The sequence below is a fragment of the Vulpes lagopus genome, chromosome 2, assembly GCF_018345385.1.
Source record: "Vulpes lagopus strain Blue_001 chromosome 2, ASM1834538v1, whole genome shotgun sequence".
NCBI classification, from domain to species: domain Eukaryota; kingdom Metazoa; phylum Chordata; class Mammalia; order Carnivora; family Canidae; genus Vulpes; species Vulpes lagopus.
Genome location: NC_054825.1, coordinates 101237612 through 101261807, shown reverse-complemented (window position 1 = coordinate 101261807; position 24196 = coordinate 101237612). Strand labels below are relative to the sequence as shown.

At 37.8% G+C, this 24196-nt stretch overlaps 1 protein-coding gene and 1 pseudogene across 6 annotated transcripts in view; both read left to right on the top strand.

The window, feature by feature from the left end:
• IPCEF1 (interaction protein for cytohesin exchange factors 1) overlaps window positions 1-24196 on the top strand; it is a 170364-nt gene that overhangs the window by 119652 nt on the left and 26516 nt on the right. For all 6 annotated transcript variants that reach the window (XM_041737911.1, XM_041737884.1, XM_041737876.1 and 3 more), the window contains 5 exons: window positions 3186-3259; window positions 4811-4882; window positions 10023-10081; window positions 11430-11518; window positions 20290-20647. In XM_041737911.1, coding sequence (XP_041593845.1) covers window positions 3186-3259; window positions 4811-4882; window positions 10023-10081; window positions 11430-11518; window positions 20290-20647 — 652 coding nt within the window. The remainder of the gene's footprint in view (window positions 1-3185; window positions 3260-4810; window positions 4883-10022; window positions 10082-11429; window positions 11519-20289; window positions 20648-24196) is intronic.
• On the top strand, window positions 17099-17195 carry LOC121485988 (annotated as a pseudogene).

The window sequence follows — 24196 nt, the reverse complement described above, 5'->3', positions numbered from 1 at the left end:
CTTTTTGTGGAATAAGGTAATAAGTTTGGTGGGTGGATTTGGCATTCTCAGGTAGTGTCTTCATATAGCTATGACAAAATATCTTCAACTGGTGGCTAAAACAATAGTCATTTATTTCTCATGGTTCTGGAGGCTGCGAAGTCTAAGATCAAGGTGCCAACAGCTTGTGTCTGCTGAGGGCTTTCTTTCTGGCCCTTTGCATATGTCTCCTTTTTTACTGTAACCTTATTTGGAGGAGAGAGAGAGCAGTGGGGGCCTCTGGTCTCTTCCTCTTTTTATAAGGTCACTAATCTAATCATGGGATTCACTCTCATGATTTCATCTAAGACTAATTACTTCCCAAAGGTCCCACATCCAAATATTATCACACTGGGGCTTAGGGCTTCAGAATAGGAATTTGGGGTTGGTGGATACAAATATTCAGTCTGTAACAGGGGATCTGTGGAATGCTCATGAGAACAAGTATGCAAAGCAGTCGGATCTCTGGGACAAGAGCTCAGGATTAAGTTCCAGTTTGAGGTATAGATTTTGGATATGTGTGTGTGCAGTGGCAATACATGCCGCCACTGTAGGCTGTGTAGTCCCCCCAGAGAGAGTATTGGAGTGAGAAGATAATAGGTTTGTGATGGGAAGTCTGGGGAACACTGACATCTAAGAAACAGGCAAGAGAAGAGGACCTCACAAAAGCAAGCAAGGAGTAGTTGGAGGAGAAAGGGAGCAGCAGGAATATGTCAGAAAAGCAAGAAATGAGGTGTTTCTAGAGGGAGGCCTTGAGTTTTAGTATCAATTACTAGAGTTCAGTTGACTGAAGAACAAAAGACATAGAACTTGGCAACATGAAAATCATTGGGGTTCATGTAACTACAGCTTCTGTGGAATAGTGGGCATAGCTATGAATGAGGGGAGGAAATAGAAACAAATGGTGAATATAAATTGTTTTCTTTCTAAAATAATTATAGAAATTTACATAAAAATACTTTAGCCTAATATAGATTATGGTTTTTTAATTGAAGTGAAATTCACATAGGATTATCCATTTTTTTAAGAGGGGGAGAGAGGCCAAGAGAGAGGAAGAGAGAATCTTAAGCAGGCTCCACATCCAGTGCAGAGCCTGACACGGGGCTGGATTTCACGACCCTGAGATCATGACCTGAACCGAAATCAAGAGTCTGATGCTCAACTGACTGAGCTACCCCGCCACCCCAAGTTTATCCATTTTGAACTAAGCAATTCAGGGGCATTTGATACACTCACAATTTCGTGCAACCACCACTGCTGTCTAGTTCTAAACATTTTCAACCCTCCAAAAGGAAAACCCATACCCATTAAACAGTTCCTCCCTATTCCCCAATTTCCCCGGCCCCTGACAACCACTCATCTGTGTTTTGTCTCTGTGGATTTATCTGTTCTGGGTAGTTATATGTATAATGTGTGATGTTTTGTGTCTGGCTTCTTTCACTTTGTATAATGCTACCGAGATTCATTCACATTATAGCCTGTATCAGTACTTCATTTGGTTTTATGGCTGAATAATCTTCCATTGTATGAATAAACTACAACTTGTTTATCTAGTCTCCTGTTGATGGGACTATTTCTACCTTTTGGCTATTGTGAGTAATAGTTCTGTGGACATGGATGCTTATGTACTTATTTGAGTACCTACTTTTGCTTCTTCTGGGTACACATCTAGAAGTAGAATTACCAGAGCCTGACAGTTTTCCAAAACTATGCTTTTATATAATGCTGATGAACATCTAGAGGAAGTATTGTGTGTTGTACAAAAAGTTGATCTACAGTCTATGTTCTTTAAATATTTTAAATTCTTTTGGAGATGGGACTGGTGAAACCATCATCCAGTGAGTAAACAGTTCATTAAGAAATAGTTAAGTTGAATGAAAGAGTGTATATATATAATAGATCTATAGATATAGATAGATATATAGATATATATAATTTTTTAAGAAGGAAGTTCCCTTTATAATTGAGTTTTGAGCCTTGTAAGAAGAAAGCATTTCAAGTGAAGAATTTGGATATATTAACTCATATAGGAGAGGGAAGATGGGACGGCATAGGATTAGAGTTTTCACAGTTTAATTTTTCTGAAGGAAGTATAGGAGTTGCACTCAGGTTGGGGGATAAGGGAAAGAGTTGCAGAATCATGAAATGAAGTAGGAAGACCCATGGTGCTAAGTTAATAGCTAGTGGACTTTTAAAACTAAGATTATATTTTCAAAAATCAATTTTTAAAATTCATTTCCCAATAGCACTGAGTCATTAAGGATTAATCTTGGGGACTGTATTTCCCTACTCAGAGACACTAATGTAGATGGAAGAATATTTGGGTTCTATCTGACAAGCAATCTAGCCTCCTTGTGGTGTAGTTATATTTTATCCATAAAGATTAACAAATTCTCAGAGAGGTAGAACAAAGAATTATATTTCCTATAGAATATTTGATGTTTTGAAGGGACATTCACGCGATGTCCAAAAGAGTCATTTTTTTCTGAAGACTTTCCTTTGAAAAAAGTCTTCCTAGGAAATGATATGGAACTGAGATGTTCTAAGATACTGTTCTATGGTTTAATCCCGTCAGAACTGCCTACAGACTTGGGAGAGGAACTAATGTTTGTTGAGTATCTGTTAAGCATTTTATTTATCTAAGCTCATTCAAGCCTTCTAACAACCAGTAAGTTGTTAGGTATGTTATGATATGAACCTTGATTTGCTAACTCCAAAATCTGGCCTCTGTCCACCGTATGCTAGGATGCTGGTTACATTCTACCTTCTGTGCTTGTGGCTTAGTGGAGTATGAGAACTGGCTTACTGGAGGTGAATTTGATGCTGAGGTTGCTTACTAACATGGCAGAGTAGAGCTCTGATGGGTTAGCACTGGTATCTTCCAGGGATACAGGAAGGGGTTGGGCCAAGTCCTATGCATGTCATACCTTGGCCATCCCTAAGCTGAGTCATGGTACTTCTCATGGAAAGATTCTGGATGACTTATTAGGAGACTATTAATTTCTCTCATCAAATATGGATCTGGGTAAGTCCAATGCTGATTCAGGGAGGTATCTTTTGTTCTCTTTCATTTCATTATATGATCTCTATTCAATGTGTATGATCTTTATAAACTTACTGTTAGGATTGACTCATTTATTCATATCTGTTGTATGTATTTTTCTCAGGCAGAGAAGGCTGATGGATTTGTCAATCTGCCCGATTTCTCTGTAGAGAGAGCATCTGAATGCAAGAAAAAGCAGTAAGTTATCTATCATTTCCCACAAAACACTGTGCCAGGATAACATCCCTTCATAATTTTAGTTTCTCGAGTGATGTGATGATTTGGAAGTTAGTGAAGGTAACACCCAAATGCCTGAGAATTTTGAACCTATGGGTTAGCATCCTAAAAACAGTGTAAGCTTTTAACCTCTTATTTTCTGTAATTTCATTTTGTGGAACAGATGGATTTTAAAACCCTGTGGAGCCTTGGCATGACATATCTTTGACAACTGTGTCTGAGATGGAATGAAAAACAAGCTCCCATCCAGGATTGGCTGGGAGATCAGATGTCAAGATCTTGTCTGGGTGAAGAGAATGACTGGTTCAATAGGACTCACTAGAGCTTAAGATATGATAGCAAGACCACTTTCTTTGACTTAGTTCATAACATTGTCATCCTTGAAATAGGATTAATTCTGAGATACCGTAGACTTTGGGATTATACTCTGATATAATTTAAGTCCAAAAAATTTGAGAATAGACAAGAACCAAAAAAGTCACCAGCTTACAGTCCTTATTTTACTGAGAAGGGAACAGCTCAGAGAGTCTGAGCTTGCCTAGAACTCACAGGAGAGCTGGTCTAGATTAGCTAATCATTCATGTGCTCTCTTCATGATAGCATCCAGCTGCATTTTGCAAATGTGCCCTCTTGACCTTTTTCTTATTCTTCTGCCTTTGACATCTTTTTTCTGTTTTATCAGAAAAAAGCATTTATCTCCTTAGTGACCTATGTTACCAGAAGTGGCACTGACTAGATTTTTCTAAGAAAATGAATAAAATTGAATTAGCTTTAAGTCCCTGCCACTCTATTGTTACTCTACATATCCAGTGATACACGACGTTGTGTTGATTTTCGTGGTTTTGACCAAACTGGTTACTTACCAGAATTCTGGCCTGTACTGCAGGACTTCCGGTCTAGTGGTAAAGGGGAAGCATTTCATTGCTAATCTTCAGTGTTTTATACTTTTCTTTTAAACTAAAAATAAGGATATTTTTCCTTTACTCCTAGAAGGTTGCTTGGATAAATTTATTGATGTGTTGTCACAGTGTGGAAGTTCTATACTTGATTATTTTCCTACAAGTAAAATTCTTGTATGTATTTGAGTTTGAATAAGTACTTTGCTTTAAGAGGTTGATCTGAATATTTAAGTGACGCCTCTAAGACTATAAATTTTAATTTATTGAATATTAAGTGACACCTCTAAGACTGTAAATTTTAATTTATTGTCTCTTTATAGCAAAGCAGTTAGCAAATGAAAATAAAAGCATATGCCTATATGTTTTAAATAGAAACTATTAACTAGCCAAGACTCAGTCCTAGTCTGGATGTCTCAACACGATAAATTAATTGTCTGCTCTCTACATGAAATAGAGATTAGGCAATGGATGTTTAATGAGACTAAATTATTTTTTTGTAAATTTACAAAGAAAGCAGATGAATTTCTACACTTGTATTTGATTTACTTTCAAACCCATTGATAACTACACTAATTTCTAATTTTTCTTGTGTCTGCGTTTTTCTCCCTTCAAGTGCTTTTAAGATCAGCCATCCACAGATCAAGACCTTTTTTTTCGCAGCTGAGAATGCACAGGAAATGAGTGTGTAAGTAGAGAAAATTGCTAAATCCAATCTTCTTGGAAATAGATTACTTTGGTCAGGTGTTTGAATTTTAAGCATATGTTAATATCACTTGTTTTATTTATTACTGCTACTTTAAGGATTAGTCTCCTTAGCACTTTAAGTGTTCTTACTTTCTTCTAGGCTATTTGGAAGCATTTTGGAGAACAACCTTTATCAAAATGGCTATTTTAGGAAGAAGTAATAAGATTCTTCTGAGGGAACCACTCAGTTGAGAAAGGAAAGGACAGAAGTCATTATAAGAAAATGTTACAGTGAGAATCAGCATCACAGGGAGAAAGGCCTGAAAGTACTGTGACCAATCTCACAGCTTTTAGAATTCTACATGAAAAATATCTGTAGCATTTCTTATGTCCTGTGTAATTATCATGATGATCCCTCTGTTTATTACTAATCCATGTTCTATCCTGAAAATTTTGCAAAATGTCCTTGCTCAGAGTACATCTCACATAAAATTTTATGTCCCTAACTCCATTTCCTGTTTTTTTTTTTCCTGTTTAAGTAAGTGGAATATATATGCATAGAGCACTATCTGCCTGACTCCATCCCCTGCTGGTTTAGATTATAGTGTGAGCACAATGGCTGTTAATTGAAAGAGGCTATATATATTTGAGGTGCTTGAGGCATTGGAGGGCCTTCTATTTAATTTAAGCCCTATTCTCAGATTTCTCAATGTTCCTCATTACCATCACATAACTAATAAAAATGTGTCAGTGGAATACCTACTATATGTCCACAGTGGCAGATCCTGGGCAAAAGAAATAAAGAATATATACATAATTCATTTAAAGAGCTTATGGTTTAATCTCTTTTGTTTAGTTATACACAATGATTTCCTTATCATTCTGCTCTAATTTCTCTTTACCCTCTTGCTTTAGAAACCTAAAGAAAAAAGCTGCTTTTCACCAAACATGTATCAGCTGTGGATACACACACACCCTTTTTTTCCCCAAAGAGCTTATCTACTTAGTCATGAGAGATGCAGAGACGTGGGCAAGGGGAGAGGCAGGCTCCCCATGGGGGGCCTGATGTGGGACTCAATCTCAGGACCCTCGGATCACAACCTGAGCTAAAGGCAGACACTCAACCACTGAGCCACCCAGGTGCCCCCCACATGTGCCTTCTTATAGGAAAGCCCCATCAGCAGCCTCATCTAGCTAGAAACCTTCTCACCTGTTCCCTAAGCTCCCACCACAACCTTCAGATGAGGGCAGAATGGCTCTTTACAGACCATTGGGACACCCCATGTTAAATAACGAGACAAGGAATTGACAAATTGAGTCTTTCAAACAAGAATTTTATTTACTTAAATGAAGAGAGAAGTTGTTTCTACACTCTTTCTGATTTTAGGTCTCTCCCCCTGGCTTTCTCAAGTGCCTGAGTAAAATAAGAGCGGATGCCCAAAAGAAGATTTAAAAAACTTCACAAAGCTCTTTATTTTTCTTTTTGTTTTGGCAACTAAATTTTATTGATTAATAAGCTGTAGGTATGTTGGTGGTGTGTGAAAGGCTTACATCTCACCCAGCAGTACTTGGAGCCCTGCCATAGTGAGGGTCAGTCTGGATGTGAGCCACCAATTAATCCCCAGTGTCCTTTCTGGCATTCTCTGGTGGTGTTAATAGCCATCCAAGTGGAATCTCTTTGGGGCCTCCAAGTTAGCTTCCTCTTCTCCCACCAAATGATGCAGATGACATTTAAAGATTTATTCTGAGGGGCACCTGAAGAGCTCTCTTTCTTACTGAGGAGGCCAGTTTGAGCCAGTTGATAATGGAGCTGGGTATTCCTTTGTGAGATGCAGAGAATCTGGGGATGGAGGGACTGGCATGTGGAGAGACGGGTCCTGTTTTAGAAGTTTGTTTCCTTGGGAAACTGCATTTTTTGGCGGTGACGTTTCTCTCAGGGACGATGAAGGGGAAGGTAATTACATTTAATAGAAATGTTGTGTGTTCTGCAGGGACCCTCAATTTACAAGCACAGGGGTAAGTAATTAAGGGTAACGGAAGAGTTGGTTTCTAAACAAAGACTGGTTGGTAGTTGCCTTTCTCAGACGATGTTTGTGGGAAGAAACTTCTTGTTTTGTATATCAATTTCTTAACACTTGTGCTCCTCCAACACATCGAGTTAATATACAACAAACTCCCAGGAAACATCTGTCATCTTCTTTTATGTAAATATAAGTCTTTTTGTGCATCCATCTATTTAGCCACAAATAGAAATTTCTCTACTGCCTTGGTTTTAAAAAAAGTTCTTAGCAAAGGAGGTACTCTAAGCTAGTGGGTTCTAGAAAGGAAACAGTCAAACAAGATTCTGAACGATCATGTTTTCTACAGCAAGTATCTAATGGTGGCAATGAAAAGGACATGAGTTTTGGGTAAGAGCTGGGAGGAATCTTTTCTTTATTGTCAATACTCTTTCGTTTTGCTATATTTCTGTATTTCTGTGTTCTGGAAAGGAACTTAGAAATGCCTTTTATTGTTTCAGGCTTACTCAGTTCAAAACTATTTTTTGTCTTGATATGTTAAAAACTGTCTATTTCATTTTTAGATGCTGTTTTGGGGGGAAGGTCAGTATGCACTTATGAAATCGGGTATAAATTAAGAATAGTTAGTTTGGGTATTTTGAAAGTGAATAAATACATTGTGCTTTGCCTGATCAAGTTTTAGAAATGTACTTTAAAATGTTTCCTTCAGTTAAATAACACACAAAACATATTCTTGTAAAAAATACTATAATTCAGAAGTATTTAAAGTGAAAACCTTCCCATACTCCTAGCTTCACTCTCCAATTCATCTTCTCTCCCTAGGATTAACCACTTTTAACAGTATGAGGGACATACATCCTTCCTGATGCTTTTCTTTGCATACCAATTCATGCACATGTACAAATACAAGGTTTTAAAAGTACAGTGAATCAGGCTAATCATATTGTTCTGTACTTGCTTTTTTCACTTAACAGTATGTTAGGATTTTTCCAGGCCATCACAAGGCTTCCTATCTCAGTCTTTTTATTAGCTTCATTATCACATTAATTGTACTGATGAAATTAGTGCCGTATTTTATCCATTTTCCTATTAATGGATGATTATATTGTATCAGTGTTTTTTTCTTTTTGCCATTGCATGTCTTGTTGAATTAACATTCTTCCACACTTATTTGTGGTTTGTAGGACAGACATTTATAATTAGGGGGTAGATATTTAAATTTTGATTAGTATCGTCAACTTGCCTGCTTAAAATTGGCTGTATCAATTTTGAAGTTCAACTGAACAAAGGATGAGAATGTTTCCTCCTCAATTCTAGAAATCAGTATTTTAAAGTTTTGCCAGTCTAGTGGTGAATATTTTCCTGTGTTTGAATATGCATTTCCCAAAATTCTATGGAGGCTGATAAATTTGTTCTATTTGATTTCCTGGTTTTTTTTTTTTTTTCAGTTGTTTATTATTCTATTGGGTCTTAATCACTTTCTGGTTTCTATGGTGGGGTCTGGGCCCATGTATTAGTCTGGTTTTAAGTGGCCATTAAAGAGTTCATGTTTATCATTGTGCTGATGGGGCTTCTTAAAGTGCCTTTAAAAATATATATTTATTATATATTATATAATATAATATTTATATATATTTTGAGAGTACAAGCAGGAGGAGGGGCAGAAGGAGGAGAGAGAGAGAGAGAGAGAGAGAGAGAGAGGAGACTCCCCACTGAGCACAGAGCCTGTTGGAGCCCCAATGGAGGCTGACTGGGAGCTCAATTTCATGACTCTAAGATTATGACCTAGGCTGAAATCAAGATTTGGTCGCTTAACTGACTGAGCCACCTGGGCACCCCTGAGGGGCTTCTTAAATTCATCTGAAGTTCATCTTCCTTCTTATAGAAAGTTCTGCTTATTTGTTAAAATGAAATTTATATATTTCCTATTAATAATAATAAATATGGCAGGACCATGACAGGTTGAGGGTTGGGTAAGGATTCCTAATTTGTTAACAGCTGAAAAGACTTGGGAATGTGCAATAATTATGCAGTAGTGAGGGACCAGCGTGCTGGATAGTTCATGAAGCAATACAGAACTAGAAGAAATGGAAAGCATAAGTGAGTCAATAAATGCATAACATTCTTTTTATTTTATTGGTATTGGTTGACTTAGGCCACTACTGAATACACTGGTTTCTAAAAAAAAAAAAAAAAAAAGAAAAGAAAAAGAAAAGAAACGAAAAGAAACAAAAGTGAACACATAATATGGAATACTTTTTAAAAATATAGAAAACTGGAAAGAGGTGGGAAATAAATCAGATTATTACCACCCCAAAATAATATTTTCCCTTTAAATAGAAAGTTATATAGCTAAGAACATATGATGTAGACACATTCTGTCTTTCATGAATTTGTGTAATAAAATATGTTCCTGACTAATCCCTTGAAAAGGAATTCCAATGGCCTGAGGTCATGAGCCAAGTTTGAGTTCCTTCAAGTTTGTCTAGTTCTATTTTTATTACTGATGTTTAGTTGCAAATTATTGCCAATAAAATGGTAAATTGTTAAGACGATAGGACATTGTAAATTTTTACCTAACATAAAATTCTTCAAGAAATTAAACATTTCCGCAGCTTAGAAATACCTGTCAAACTCTGGCCATATCTTTTATTGATTAATATAAAAATCTGGCTTAAAAATGGACATTCTTTCTTTATCTTTTTGTGAAATAAAATTACATTTTAAGAATTATAAAGATGGTACTTTAATGGTCAGGTTACTAAATTCAAGGATACAGGTTTTGATGGTTGCTAAAAATTCCAAATGCACAGTTGCAAAAGATATATTTGTTCAGATATTTAGAATATACAGTTGCCCACCTTAGCCAACTGGATAATGGACAGCCTTACTTCTTGTCTTACAAAGAATATCCCATGTAAACAAAGTGTTGTTAAACAAGTGGTTTTAGATTTCAATACCACAAAGTTATGCTGTTTCTGGAAATGTTTAGACCAACTACAGAATTATAACAATTGCGTTGTAAAGACTGGCACAAGACCTTCCTTCAGGGTATGGGGGGGAAGGTAGATAAGAGATGACCAATCTCTTTGGCTAAGCATTTATTTTCTATTTGAATTTTAGGTGGTTAAACAAGCTTGGATTAGCTGTAATCCATCATGAATCTGCTACAAAGGATGAAGGTATGTTCTATTTTCAATTTCTGAAAATTTAGTAAGAATCTTAAGATGAGATAGGATGAAAATACAATGTCAAGTTCTATGCATAGTCTTGTCCTAATGAAACATACTTTGGCATTTGAAATTATCTGAAAATATGTAGAAGCAGACAAATTCGCACAGACTCACCAACATGGAATAGCTTCCCATGCTGGCTAAGAATGCTTTTTACACTTCACCCACACATTAGCAGCTGTAGGCTTCACTGACATCTCAAACAACTGCCAGTACAAATGTTTTATTGCCCCACTCACTCAGTTCTTACTCAGAGACATGATCTCGTCATGATCTAGACAGATAACTTTCATCCCACTATTTCCTCTCTGATATTTTAATATTTCCACCAGGTGTATGCTGAGGCTAATTACTCTAAGTTTGTGCTAGGAAACTGAATGTCAGATTGGGACACAGGCCATATTTTTAGCTCAGTCTGTAACTCTTTCGGTTCAAAAGCCACAGGAGTTGAAATCTTCTTAATGATGCAATTACTCCTGAATATTGAGAGGATGGAGGATTTAAGTGCCAGAGTCACAGAGTTGATACAATTTTTGAAGTGCTCAGATCACATAAATCTTGGAAATTGGAAGGTGGGGAGTTATATCTTTGGATAGCAAAAATTATAAAAGCTGAAGTTGAGAAATGGAAAAGTGACAACTTGATTTCAAACAATAAAGAACTGCAATGGAAGAGTGTGAAATCAGTGTCCTTACCATTTCCTTGGTCCTCTTTGCCACAACATAAATAACCATTGTATATTTGAAATGTGTTTATAGATTGTGAGGGGAAAAAAATCACGACACAAAGATCTTCTCCTTATCCTGGTATTTAAGGTCTTCTGTGCTAAAGCCTCAGTTTTATTTATTTTATTTTTTTTACCACATCCCTTAGGGGACTTTATATAGTTGGCTCAACCTATACCCTTAACCTGGTACTCCCATTACTCTGTGTGCACTGTTTTGGTTTACTTATCCAGCCATTTTCAGCTCCTGATAGCTCCTATGATCAAAATTAATCACTACTGAATTGAAGCTTAGTGTATGACTCTTAACCTCTTTTGAGGAATTATTTTATTTTCCGTGAGCCATGGCTAGTCCTCTTCCTATGTATTACACTCTCATGAGGGCAGAAACTCTAATATGGCTATTCATTTTTTCCCTCTTATGTAATCGCCTTGTACCAGGTAGCTCAGTAGATGAGTCCCTTCTGAAACGGATTGGAATTATAATAGCCAGATGGAGCAAAACCTCTGCTCATGCATTATGGAATAAGTGATGACAGTGTTGAAACATTAAACATTTTCATTTTTGTATAGAATGTTATAGTGAGAGTGAACAGGAGGACCCTGAAATAGCTGTGGAGACACCACCCCCTCCTTACTCTGCAGAGACTTTCTCTCCTTTGGTACGTACTGACCTCATTTTTCTATTGGTCATGATCAAGTGCATGGATCTCATTCCTTCCAGTGGCATAGAATCTACTTTGATCAACCAGTTTTTAGAACAGGCTAAATTGATGTACCTTCCAAGGAGCAAGTATAATTTTCAGATTTTTCAGTTTTCTCCATAGCAACCCCCTGGTGTGACAAACTCAGTGCATTTGCATCGGACCCACAGATGTATCATGCTGACAGGACTTAGGGTAATGCAGAGGGCTTCTGGGTGGTAAGCCAGTGCTTTCAAAGATTTATTTTATAGTGTTTATTTATACCCTAATGGTCTTCGGAAAGAATTGAAAGTGCCTGTCCTGGGCATGTGCATTACAACAATGTAAAATGAACACAAAGGGGATGAACGCAATAGATGAAGAGAAAATTAGAGTCTGAAGGGTATCAGGAAGCCAGAAGTAGGGTTAGTGGATTCAATCTGTACATGAAATAAGTGTTCTGTGTATTCTCTAGAGAGAAGTGCAAGTTTAATTCTCAGCTTTAGAAGCATCCAATGTAAATTCAGGTTATTAATGGATGTTAAGACTTGACATCTTGCTTTGTATTTAGATGCTCGTTGGCATTAGAGTGATGGCCCTTAGAAGGAATCAGGCAAGGATCTTTGGGGGAAGTTTATTTATAGTTCTTCTACCTACCATGTGCCAGGACTTTTGTAGGTGCTTTAAGTATATAACCATTTAAACCTCCCCCCATAACCCTGAAAAGTAGTATTATTTAGTCTGCATTTCACTTATTACTGATGAGGCCAAGCATCTCTTCATATTTATTGGTCATTTGGATTTTCTGTTTTGTTTACTGTCTGTTTAGTCTTTAGCACATTTTTAGCTCTCTTACTGGTATTGTTTTGTTTTTATAAAGTGTCTTTATTATCCTATATGTTAGCTCTTTGTCAGAAGGAAGGCACATCTCCTTTTCTGCTTCATGACTTTTACTTTTTTAGACTATTTCATGATCTCTTTTTATAGATAGTTGTTTTGGATTTCAATGTGGCAGATTTATCCATTTCTTCTGCTCTGATTATGCCTTTGTATCTGATTTTAAAAGTTGTCTCCTATTGCTAGGTCATGAGGTTGTATATGTGGCTATCCTTATTTCATGATTAGGAAACTAAAGTTCAGACAGATAGAATGGCCTGGCTACACATGCAGTGAATGGAGCACCTGAGATGGACACACCCTGCTGTGTCTCACTCTGTCATTTAGGCTCTTTCCACCCCACTATGGCAGTTGCCCATTCGAGGGCCCAAGTGACTATAGGTTCTGATAGGTTACAGCAGCTCCTTCACCTACTGGACCTCTTCTGCCAGAGTTTTCTATTTTGTGTGATGACGTTTTCATCTTTATTTGTTTTGCCAGTTTCTGGATTTAGGATATTAAATAGCATTTAAATGATGACCTCTACTATTGTCACCTGCTCTGAGGGGAGAATTGTGGTCCCTTTTCTAGTTTATTTGGCTAGCAACCAAGACCAGAATTAAATATGTCTTGACTTAATATGTTTATCAAAATTCCTATTCAGAAGGACTAGCCTATTAAATTAAGATATAAATAAAACTAAACTTTGAATATGGTAAAATTCAGACTAATTTTTGAATTAGACTTATAATATGTCCTATCTTAATGTATTCATAACTTGCCCTTAATGTAGTCTTTCTCCTCTTTTAAAATCAGTTTCTGAATTTAAAAAGGACTAAATAGATGTGCCCAGTTAGTTTAATAGAGAAGTATATATTTTGTTTAGTTTCTCTCTTTCTCTCTGTCTCTGTCTCTCCTCCCTCTCTTTTTGTCTCTGTCTACCTCTGTCTTTTCTCTTTTCTCTGTATGTCCTAATTTTTAAAAAAATATTTTATTTATTTGACAGAGAGAGAGAGAGAGAGAGAGAGAGAGAGAGAGAATGAGTGAGGGAGAGGGCCAGAGGGAGAGGGAGAAGTAGATTTCCCGATAAGCTGGAAGCCTGACATAGGGCTCCATCCCAGGACCCTGGGATCATGACCTGCCCCAAAAGCAAATGCTTAATCGACTGAGCCACCCAGATGCCCCTGTTTCTCCTATTTTAACCTGTAACACAATGATTTGGTTGGTTCTTCATCTTTCTCTTCCTGAAATTCTCTCTCCCTCCTACTGTCTGCCACCCCTTCATGATTCTTATATGATTTATTTTAGTTCTAAAATACTGCAGTTTTTAGTTTTATAGTGGCAACTGGTATCACAGATTACTAAGAGCATTTTTAGGGATCTAGAACTCTACTTTAGTAGATCTAGATCTACTTTAGGGATCTAAACTGTAAGCAGGGACCCTGGGTGGCTTGGTGGTTGAACGTCTGCCTTCAGCCCAGGGCATGGTCCTAGAGTCCTGGGATCGAGTCCCACATCAGAGCTCCTTGTATGGAGCCTGCTTCTCCTTCTGCCTATGTCTCTGACTGTCTCTCTCTCTCTCATGAATAAATAAATAAAATCTTAAAAAAAAAGACTAAAAGCAACCAAATTATCTTCTTAGATGAGGGATCAAGGCTCAATTGCATCATACAATGACAGTTTTACCTGATGTTACAGTAGAAGCTCAGGAAATGCTTGTTTCAAAACAAATAAATGAAGGGATGCATATGAGACCAATAAGTTGGGTCATTGAAGTGGGAGGATTCTTTAGAATTTTCTGAGTCATTGATCAAATGTTATTTCTTAAGGTTCTAAGTTGAGCATTTTCTGGAAGACCACCAAGGTTAACATTTTTTCTCTTTTAAAAAGGATTTTATTTATTTATGTGAGAGAGAGTATGAGGGGGGGCAGAGGCAGAGGGAGGAGCAGACTCCCCACTGAGTGGGAGCCAGATGTGGGGCTCCATCCCAGGGCCCTGAGGTCACGACCTGAGCCAAAGGCATTTAACTGACTCAGACACTCAGGTGCTCCTAACATTTTTTTCTGAAGAAATATATCGGAAATAGATAAATGTTGAACAGTTACATTTTATTTTCCTTAGAAACAGAATATGTTCCTCCAGCTCACATATTTTCCAGGCAGATTTTGTTTTTGTTTCCTCTTGTTTCTGAAAAATAGACATGCAAGACACTTGGTTAAAATAACATTTAAGCTTTCTATTCAAACAGACGAAAATTCAAAAACTCATGGTAACTTTTATCCAGAGGATGAATCAGCTTATTGTGTTGGCTCAATCCGCGATAGGCTATCCAGGAGTGAGCTATATATGCCTAGGTGGAAACATTTTTTTCTCTAAGTTCTTGCTTTGAAAAGATATTTTGGGTAATGAACTTTCATTTTGGAATGGTAACTCAAAATTATAGACTAATACAATGCTGGAAAATCATCTCCCCAAAGTCAGAATCTTGAATTAAAAATGTAATTCAATGTCCAGTCTTTCTAATTGCTGCAAACGGTTAAGACCTCAGCACAAGGTCAGTTGGACCTCTGCTTCTAACGGGTGGGACCACATTCCTGAACACTTCAGGATCTTCTCTGAGTGAACAAGAGGTTTCTGTTTATGCTGCTGCTGCTTGAGAAAACTTCACAGGAAGGATAGGAAAGGACATCCATTTATTCAAAGAGAAATTAGAAATGGGGACCTTTTGACAGACTTGCTAAAAAAGCTCAAGACAGTTGGGACCCAGTAGATTTCACTTTGGAAGTTTCTCTGTAGAAATCAGTATCTATGATTCCTTGAAATCCACAATTCCTTGAAACCAACAAAAGAGCAAAAAAGGAACTGACTTCCTTCATATTTCCTATTCAATGATGTTACAAAGTGATTTAAGAGCTTAATCATCATTAAAAATCTGTTACACATATTTTTTCTAAGTTTAATCATTAAAAAGCATAGTCTAGGGACTTGATCTATGTTTATGCACTTATTCATTTAACAAATTTTGTTGACAGCGACTGTTCCAAATATTTGGGACATATGAATAAATAAATAAATAAAAAGCAATGATCTATTTCTTCATGAAGTCAAACTGAGTTGAGGGAGTCTGGTAAGAAACAATCAATGTAATAAGTAAATGATGTACTATGCAGTGGAAGTAAAGCATGGTGACTATGGGGAGATAGGATTTCTGGAAGTCGGGTCGTAGCTTCAAACAGAGTAGCCAGGATAGGCCTGAGTGAAAGCTGAGGTCTGAGCAAAACTCTTGAAAGGTAGTGTGAGAGCCAAGTGGATGTTTGGGGAGTTCTATGCAAAGGGAACAGTTAGAGCTAAGATATCCTTGGTGCGTAGGTGGCAGAGTAAGGAGGTCAGTGGCTGAAGCAGAGTGAGTCAAAATGAGAACAGCAGGAAACGAGGTTGCAAGGTCACAGTGGCCATACCATGTAGGGCCCCAGGGCCTGTTAAAGACTTTGATGTTTTGAGTTACTTAAGGGAGCCTTTGGGAGTTTGGAGCAGAGGAGTGATGTGATGTGACCAGTTTCCATCTTAAAAGGGCCACTCAGGCTACTGTGCACGAGAGGTCCCTACTGTCCTGGGAGGTCGGGGGTACGATAGAAGCAAATAAATCAGAGGGAGGGTTGCAGGGATCTAGTGTGAGAGATGGTGATGATGCAGGTCAGGGCATAATTGAAAAAAGGAATGGGCAGATTTTGAACTTGGTTGGAACATAGACCACCCAGTGGGTGGATGAGAGAAACTGAGAAGATAAGGTAAGGAGGGGGCGGGTAATGGTGGCAAGAGGAAGTTAAGGAATAGGACCTAGCAGTAAAGTGGTTTCTTCAAGGTCACTAGGATACTGGGGATTAGGGTGAGGAGCAGGTCCTCCATGATCACACAGGAGGCCAGGGTCAGATGGGGATGTGTGCTCTACAAGATTTTTGGGTTTTTAGAGAATGCTACTACCAGCATACTGTAGAAATACAAACAATATTTCTTGGGGTTTGGCAGCAATTGACTAATTTGTTTTTATTAATGTGGCCCATAAAAGAAAAGCCATATACATTCCTTTTTTTTTCCTCATTTGGTTTTATTATGTTTAGTCTTAAGTTATTCCTGTATTTTCTTCTTTTAAAAAACAAATATGCTTTGAGTAATGTTGCTTAAAATTTATATGCTGACTCACTTCTTCCTAATGACAGACTGTTGGTGGCTGTCTTAAACTGTTTTTCTCTATGTCAAATTTATGTTTTTAAACAAGTCAAAGAAAAAAATTTTAGAGCTAATCAACATTTGAATTGAGCTTCTTTGATCAATAAAAAATGTCTTATGTAAATGTTGAATCACTGAATTCTATACCTGAAACTAATATTATACTGTGTGTTAAGTAACTGGAATTTGAATTAAAAAAATATACATTAAATGGCAAAAAGCATACTCACTTTGGCTGCACATATACAAAAATTGGATTGAGGGCAGCCCGGGTGGCTCAGGGGTTTAGCGCCGCCTTCAGTCCAGGGTGTGATCCCGAACATCGGGATCGAATCTCGTGTCGGGCTCCCTGCATGGAGCCTGCTTCTCCCTCTGCCTGTGTCTCTGCCTCTCTCTCTCTCTCTCTCTCTCTCTCTCTTTCTCTCTCTGTGTATCTATGAATAAATAAATAAAAAATCTTAAAAAAATTGGACTGATACAGAGATTAGTGTGGCCCCTGAACAAGGATGACATGCAAATTTGTGAGGAAATGGGAAAGCAAAATTGATTTTTAATTTAATCATATAGTCTCATTAAAACTTAGATTTTTAAAATGTCTTTAAATTTTCTCATCAAAAAGTAAAATGTTTAAAACCCAAATGTCCTGAAATGAACCACCATGCAATTACTTATCTTTAATAGGTAAAATAATAATTTTGTTGGAGATCATGAGAACATTTTGTGGGAGTATTTGCATTACAATCAGTGACTGTCACCCCCAGGTCCTGGGATTAGGATAAATCATTTGTAGAAATTCTACAGAGAATTTCAGGGTTCTCCTTCATAAGAGACTAAACTACTCTGGGCTATTTTTCTTCTAGACCATTTTGTACTGGTATTAATTTATTATCAATTGTAGGTCAGGTATAGATGTAAAAATAGATGTGTAAAAATAATACTTAAACACAGCCTGTTCTCAAGTAGCTCACCAAAAAAGATGAATGAGTCAATCAGCAATTATAGTATTCGTTGACAAATAAAATGACTTCTCTCAAGTATGATAGAAGTAAGCCTGGGAGCACCAGATAGAGGCACCCACCAGGCTCTGAGCCCACTGAGGGCTTCCTGGAGGAGCCAGTCCTTAAACTGAGATAAAGGATGGGTTTGTGTTAATCCACTGGGATAGGATGAGGAGGACTGTCATTTGATTTGCAGTGAGAAATTTTGTGAGTATATTACCTGGATGGTTCATATAAGGCACTGAGTTAAGTGTTCTCTGTTTAACTGTGGCTATTGGTAGCTACAGATGGTAGACATAATCACCTGTGATTTAGCACCACAGTATCTCTAAGGCACATTTGCATATTGAGCCCTCTGTGATGACACTCCAGGATCACTTTGATTCTTATTTTATTAATATCTCTTCTAATACACATCTTTTTTTTTTCATGTTCTCTTTCCATCTCTCTACTTTTTCCTTGTTTTTTCTTGCTCACTCTTCTTTTTTTCCATTGAAAAGTCAATTTATAGGGACACCTAGGTGGCTCAGTTGGTTGAGCGTCTGTCTTCCTCTCAGGTCATGATCTCAGGGAGCTGGGATCAAGCCCCACGTTGGGCTCCCTTTTCAGCAGGGAGCCTGCCTCTCTCTCTCTCCCTCTGCCTGCTGCTCCCTGTGCTTGTGCTTGCGCGTACACTCTCTCTCTCTCCGTGTCAAATAAATAAATTTTAAAAATCACATTTATGAATGTTACATGGTACAAAAGTAGAGCAATGGATTGAAAACATTTATGTTTGAGTAGTACTCCCAAAAGGAATATACTTAACAGAAATTTCTGGTGCTCTATAAACATGTCTTTCCTTGGCCCATAAGCAGAGTTTTGAGGTCCAGAAAGGTTAATGGAAAGTGTTGAAGCAGCTATGTACACAGGCTTTTGCTCAAATAGCCCATTTTGCTAATCAAATTACAGTAATAGCAGGAGCAAACAGGAAAAGCTTGCACTTGGTCTCTTTTCAGAAAAGGAAGCTGGCCCCACCAAAGCCAAGTTTTACTAAAATAGCTCACAATGGGGGAACATGTCAGGACTTAGATTGGAATGGTATTTTTGCTAATATTTATTTTGCAGATCATTCTAATGAGTAAGCAAGTCTTGGCATTTATTTGGACAGCTCGGAGGGGTATGTATTATCTCCTCTAGATAGCTAAGGTTTTATTTAGTGAATTGCAGATTAAGCTCTTAGTTGTTAAATGGTCTGAGTGATTTAAGACAGCTGATTTACAAACTCATTGACACATTCTGGAATGAAAGTTTTCATGTCTGTACAAATATGTTATTAATAGGGTGTATGTGATGAATCAGTATCTTAACTGGATATTTTAATGTCATGCTACTAAAAAGTGGATTTATTGATTATTTGATAAGGCATGTCTAATATTCAGCAAACTGAGCATAGATTGGGTAAATACTGGCTTTTCCTATTAGAACTCTGAGTTTAGAACCTGCAAAATTCTTGGGAACACACAGTATGGGAACAAAATCAATCATTCTGAGTTGGTTGCAATGTTCTGAAGGTTTTGGGAGAAAATCCTAGTTTATTCTTTGGCTTTATCCCACTAACAATTTCAGTTACACAAGTTGGTTTTGGACAATGTCATCGTAGTTCTTGTCATGTGAATATAAATATTATACATTTTTCTTCTGGTTCTTTTTTTAGACTAGTTTAGGTTTCTTTATCTTCTTTAATAAGACATTACAGAGCACCCAGTGTGTCAGTTAAACATGGCATGTAGATCCATAAGAAATAGAATGAAATTTAAATTTAATCTTAACCTCATTCCTTTTGGCAACTAATGGAAATACAGAATACAGAGAAATTCTCTCTCAGTGTATTTTATCAAGTCTTTGTAACAGTTTTATAATGAACATTGCTGTGATCTGTTCAAGAATCTTCAAATTCAATCGGAGAAGGACAATCATCATATGGTTTCACTCATACAGGGAATATAAAAAAACAGTGAAAGGGATCATGGGGAAAGGAGATAAAATGAGTGGGAAGAATCAGAGAGGGTGACAAAACATGGGAGGCTCCTAACTCTGGGAAACGAACAAGGAGTAGTGGAAGGGGTGGTGGGCGGGGGAATGGGGTGACTGAGGGGGGCACTTGACGGGATGAGCACCGGGAGTTACACTATATGTTGGCAAATCAAACTCCATTAAAAGAATATACAAAAGAAAGAATCTTCAAAATAAATAACGTGGAAGCTTAAGAATTTTAATTTCCCCTTATAGCAAATTTAACTCAAACAGAATAAAAAGGGATTGTACTAATAATCCTCATATGAAGTATGAGAATTAAGGTCTTATGCAAGGCCAATGCAGCTATTTCCCTATCACTGAAATATAAATCTAAATATGATGTCTTCAGCTGTTTGAAAAAAAAAAAAAGCAGGGGTTAAATACAAGAACAAAAAGCTTTTGTTCTGAATTACAGTTGGTAAAACAAATGAAAAAAAAAAAGGAATCCAAAACTTGTGAATGGTTTTTCAAATAATTTGTGACTAATAATTTGTTTCTGAAACACTAGAGTACCTTTGTTAAAAATGGAAAGTAGAGAATGCTGGTTTAATCATGATTTATTTCGTTCTTTTTTGGTTTTATTTATGAAACAGGCTGCCCAGCAGGCACCTTCATCTTCACCCAAATCGTGCTCTTGCTCTTCCTTGGAAAGTACAATAAAGACACAAAGCAGTTTGGCCTCCTTCTCTAGAGACAGACAGTCCTGGATCGACATGGGCAACAGTTCGGCCGCTGCTGACAATGAGGAACAGTCTATAATGTTTGCTGTGGCAGTGCGCTCATCTGCCCCTGCTGAAGCAAACAGTTGCAGGGCTCTGGAGGATAGCTTTGCCACATCAGAAAGTGGATTTTTGAACTCTTTGTCTAGTGATGATACTTCTTCACTGAGTAGCAACCTGGACCATCTTGCTGTCCCAGACCAGCCCACTGGATCAAAGATGGCAGACAGAGGTAAACCAAGAAGTTGTCTACTCCTTTCTGGAGAATGAATATTGATGTGTGGGTATAGAAGTCTAGGGTTAATTTGTAAAAAGAATGTTGAAAGTCATGAATGATGATTTTATAATTAAACTGTCAGGTGGAGCTAAGCACCAGGGCTGCTTCTGTAGAGGAGTTTGTATGTGGAAGACACCAACTTCAAGGCCGTTAGTTACCCACTGTGCCACTGGACACATGCTTACAGCTAGGAGACATGTGATTTTCCACCCATCTGAGGAAAAGCTTGACTCCTCTTTGGTCCTATGTTCTATGCCCTGGAGTTTGTGGTGATTAGAGCAGGGTTTTGTAGATTGATACGTTGTGGTTCTGAACAAAGAGAGAGCATCCACTTGCCCTGGGCCATAACCACTGAAAAGGTCTGGGTCTTTGTGAGTTGAGTTGGCTCCTGAAGGTGCCAGCATGGTTAACAGGGAGACAGACAACTTGCATGCACTTTGGAAGGCAGCTCTAGATCTTTTTTTAAAAAAATATTTTATTTATTTATTCATGAGATATACACAGAGAGAGATAGAGAGAGGCAGAGACACAGGCAGAGGGAGAAGCAGGCTCCATGCAGGGAACCCAAGGCGGGACTTGATCCTAAATCTCCAGAATCATGCTCTGGGCTGAAGGTGGCGCTAAACCGCTGAGCCACCCAGGCTGCCCCAGCTCTAGATCTTTTAAACACAAAGGAGAGCACAGTTCATGCTTTTGAAAAAAAAAAAAAAAACAACAGCAAAACATTTTAAGTCTTAGCAAAGGAAACACTTAATGGAGTAAAGAAATTAATAATGGTGTGTTTTCTTTTTTGTAAATTTAATTAATTAATTAATTAGTTTATTTTTGAGAGAGAGTGTGCGCGCACAAGCAGGAGGAGGGGCAGAAGGAGAAGCAGGACCCTGGGATCATGACCTGAGCCCAAGGCAGACACTTCACCGACTGAGCCCCCCCAGGTGCCCTAATAATTTGAACTTTCTTAATACTCTGTGATAATTGGTCTTTATTGTTTGTGCAGATGGATTTTTTATTGTTAGTTTTCAGTCATGATGTATCCTTTTGGATGGTCTGTGCCTTGTTTACTTGGGTGTAAAAACCAGCTTATCTGGTATAAGATACTTAGCAGTGAGGGAATGCTGAGTTCGGTTTGCGTTTTTTTCAGTGTACTTGTGGAAAAAGGTTGACTGGTGAAATTCCCATGATACCTTGCCAGAGTGGCCCAAAGACACAAATGGCTGCTCTCCCATCTTTCCTAGCCTTACCAGGGAAAGTCCCTGTGTGTGTGTGTGTGTGTGTGTGTGTATACAGTATTTTGAAATATGCCAATTTGAATGCTCAGGTTGGGAACTCAATCTATAAGTCACCACAGTTGTCATCACTTCCTGTGGCCTTACCTGAAGATGCTTCATCCAGTTGAGTTACCTGTCTGGCAACTGATGGCATTTTTGCTTAATACCCCTAATTTAGGCCAATGATCTGCTTTACACTTAAAAAAGTGGAAAGGCACCTAGGTGGCTCAGTCAGTTAAGTGTCTGCCTTCAGCTCAGGTCATGATCCTGGGGTCCAGGGATTGAGCCCCATATCAGGCTCCCTGCTCATCAGGGAGCCTGCTTGCTTCTCTCTCCCTCTGCGTCTCCCCTGGCTGTGTACTCTCTCTCTCTCTCAAATCAAATAAATAAATAAATAAACAAACAAACAAACAAATAAATAAATAAAATCTTTTAAAAATCACTAAAAAAAAACAAAAAGTAGAGTGAAAAAAGTCATTGGCAGAATAACTTATGTCTAGAGGTAAAGAGATAGGGTAGGGAGGAGGGTGGAAACAGTACCAGTGAGGAATCCAGCAGGTCACCAGTGGACTCTGACAGCTGGAAAACAGGAAGTAAGCTGGCCTCAGGTTTGAGAAGTGTTGTCACATAGAAGGAATTTTGGGCATAATCTCCTTCTCCTTAGAAGTACAAAACTAATGCAGATGGTGAGGCTAGAAGCACAAGCAAAAAGGAGATAGTTTTAGATTCAGCATAAGAAACTTCTTTTTAATGTTGAAAACGGTTCAAAATTGAATGGGTTTCTTGGAAAGTAATGCATCCCTTGTCATTGGAGGTGTTTCCTCATTCTGAGACAACCATTTTCACTGGGTATCAACTGCATATTACATATCAATCACAATCTTTATTCTTTAAAAAAAATATTTTATTTATTTATTTTTATAACGAGAGACAGAGAACACATAATAGCTTGTGTGAGTGCAGGAGCTGGGGGAGGGGCAGAGAGGGAGGGAGAGGGAGGACTCTGCTCTGAGCACTGAGCCTGATGTGGGGCTCAATCTCTTGACCCTGAGATTATGACCCTAGCCAAAACCAAGGGTCAGATGCTTAACTGACCGAGCCACCCAGGCGCCCCACAATCTTGGTTCTTATAAAGATATACCTAAGAAAGCACTAAGGTAACTTGAACTGCATGTTCTTTAACTTGATACTTGGAAGAGCCTTCCAGATATGGAGCTGCTTGAACTAAAGAAAATCACAAATAAAAAGTACCACATCTATTATTTTCCTGTGAAAAATTCTTTAGTCATTGGGCCATAAGTAGAACTAAAAAGTGCATGTGCACACACACACAGACATACTACCCCAGGATGAGGATGGCTTTAAAAGCAAAACAGTAAAATTCCATTTGCATTCTTTCCTGAGAGATGACCCTGCAGACTGATTTTTTTTTTTCTTGAGGATGAATAAGCTGCAAGTCATGGAAAGATGTATGTAGCTCTCTGTCCATGTCCGAACGTCATTCTGGGGATGCATGAATTGCAGAGCTGGCTAGGTACCAAACATCTCTTTTAATCTAAGGAAGAAGAAACCTAGTATTTTAAAATTTGAGTTAAGTGCAGCGTGACCAGCAAAATCTCTATGCTTCTTCAAACAACTTGACATGAAGGTGTTCCTCTTAGTAGAAAGGAAGAGAAAATAAAAGTATTTTTCCCTTGGTTATGTGTTGGCAGTTGCCATATGTTACAAAATTTTGCTGATGATTTTCTCCTGCTGCTGGGGATTTGGTTAAATTCCCAGAAGAGTTAAACCACATAAAGTCATTGCTATGGAAACAGCAACCAGGTCTTTTCTTGTGTTTGTGATGATTTGCTGTTGAGTAATCAATCTGCGTATTATGCATTTTTTTACATGTATGTGTTGTGTGTTAGAGAATAAGCTAGCTTTTCATTTCTGTGACTGCTAAAAATTATTTTTTAGCTGCTAATTAAAAAAGAAAAGGCTTGACATTCCTGTGTCTGAAATACTGTTCAGGATGCTTTTATGACAGGGAATGAAGTGTCTACATGGTCCAAGACAGGAGTAAGGATTTTAGGTTAAGTCTCAGTCTCAAGATGCATTTGCTGGAGAAAGAGGCTTTTCTCCTAGAAAATATTCTTAAAGGTTAATAACCGAGTCTTGGAACAAGCAGGCAGCATGCATTACAGCCTTCTTTTTTATTTCGACAATGAAAGAAATGTTTTGCAGTTATGCAATT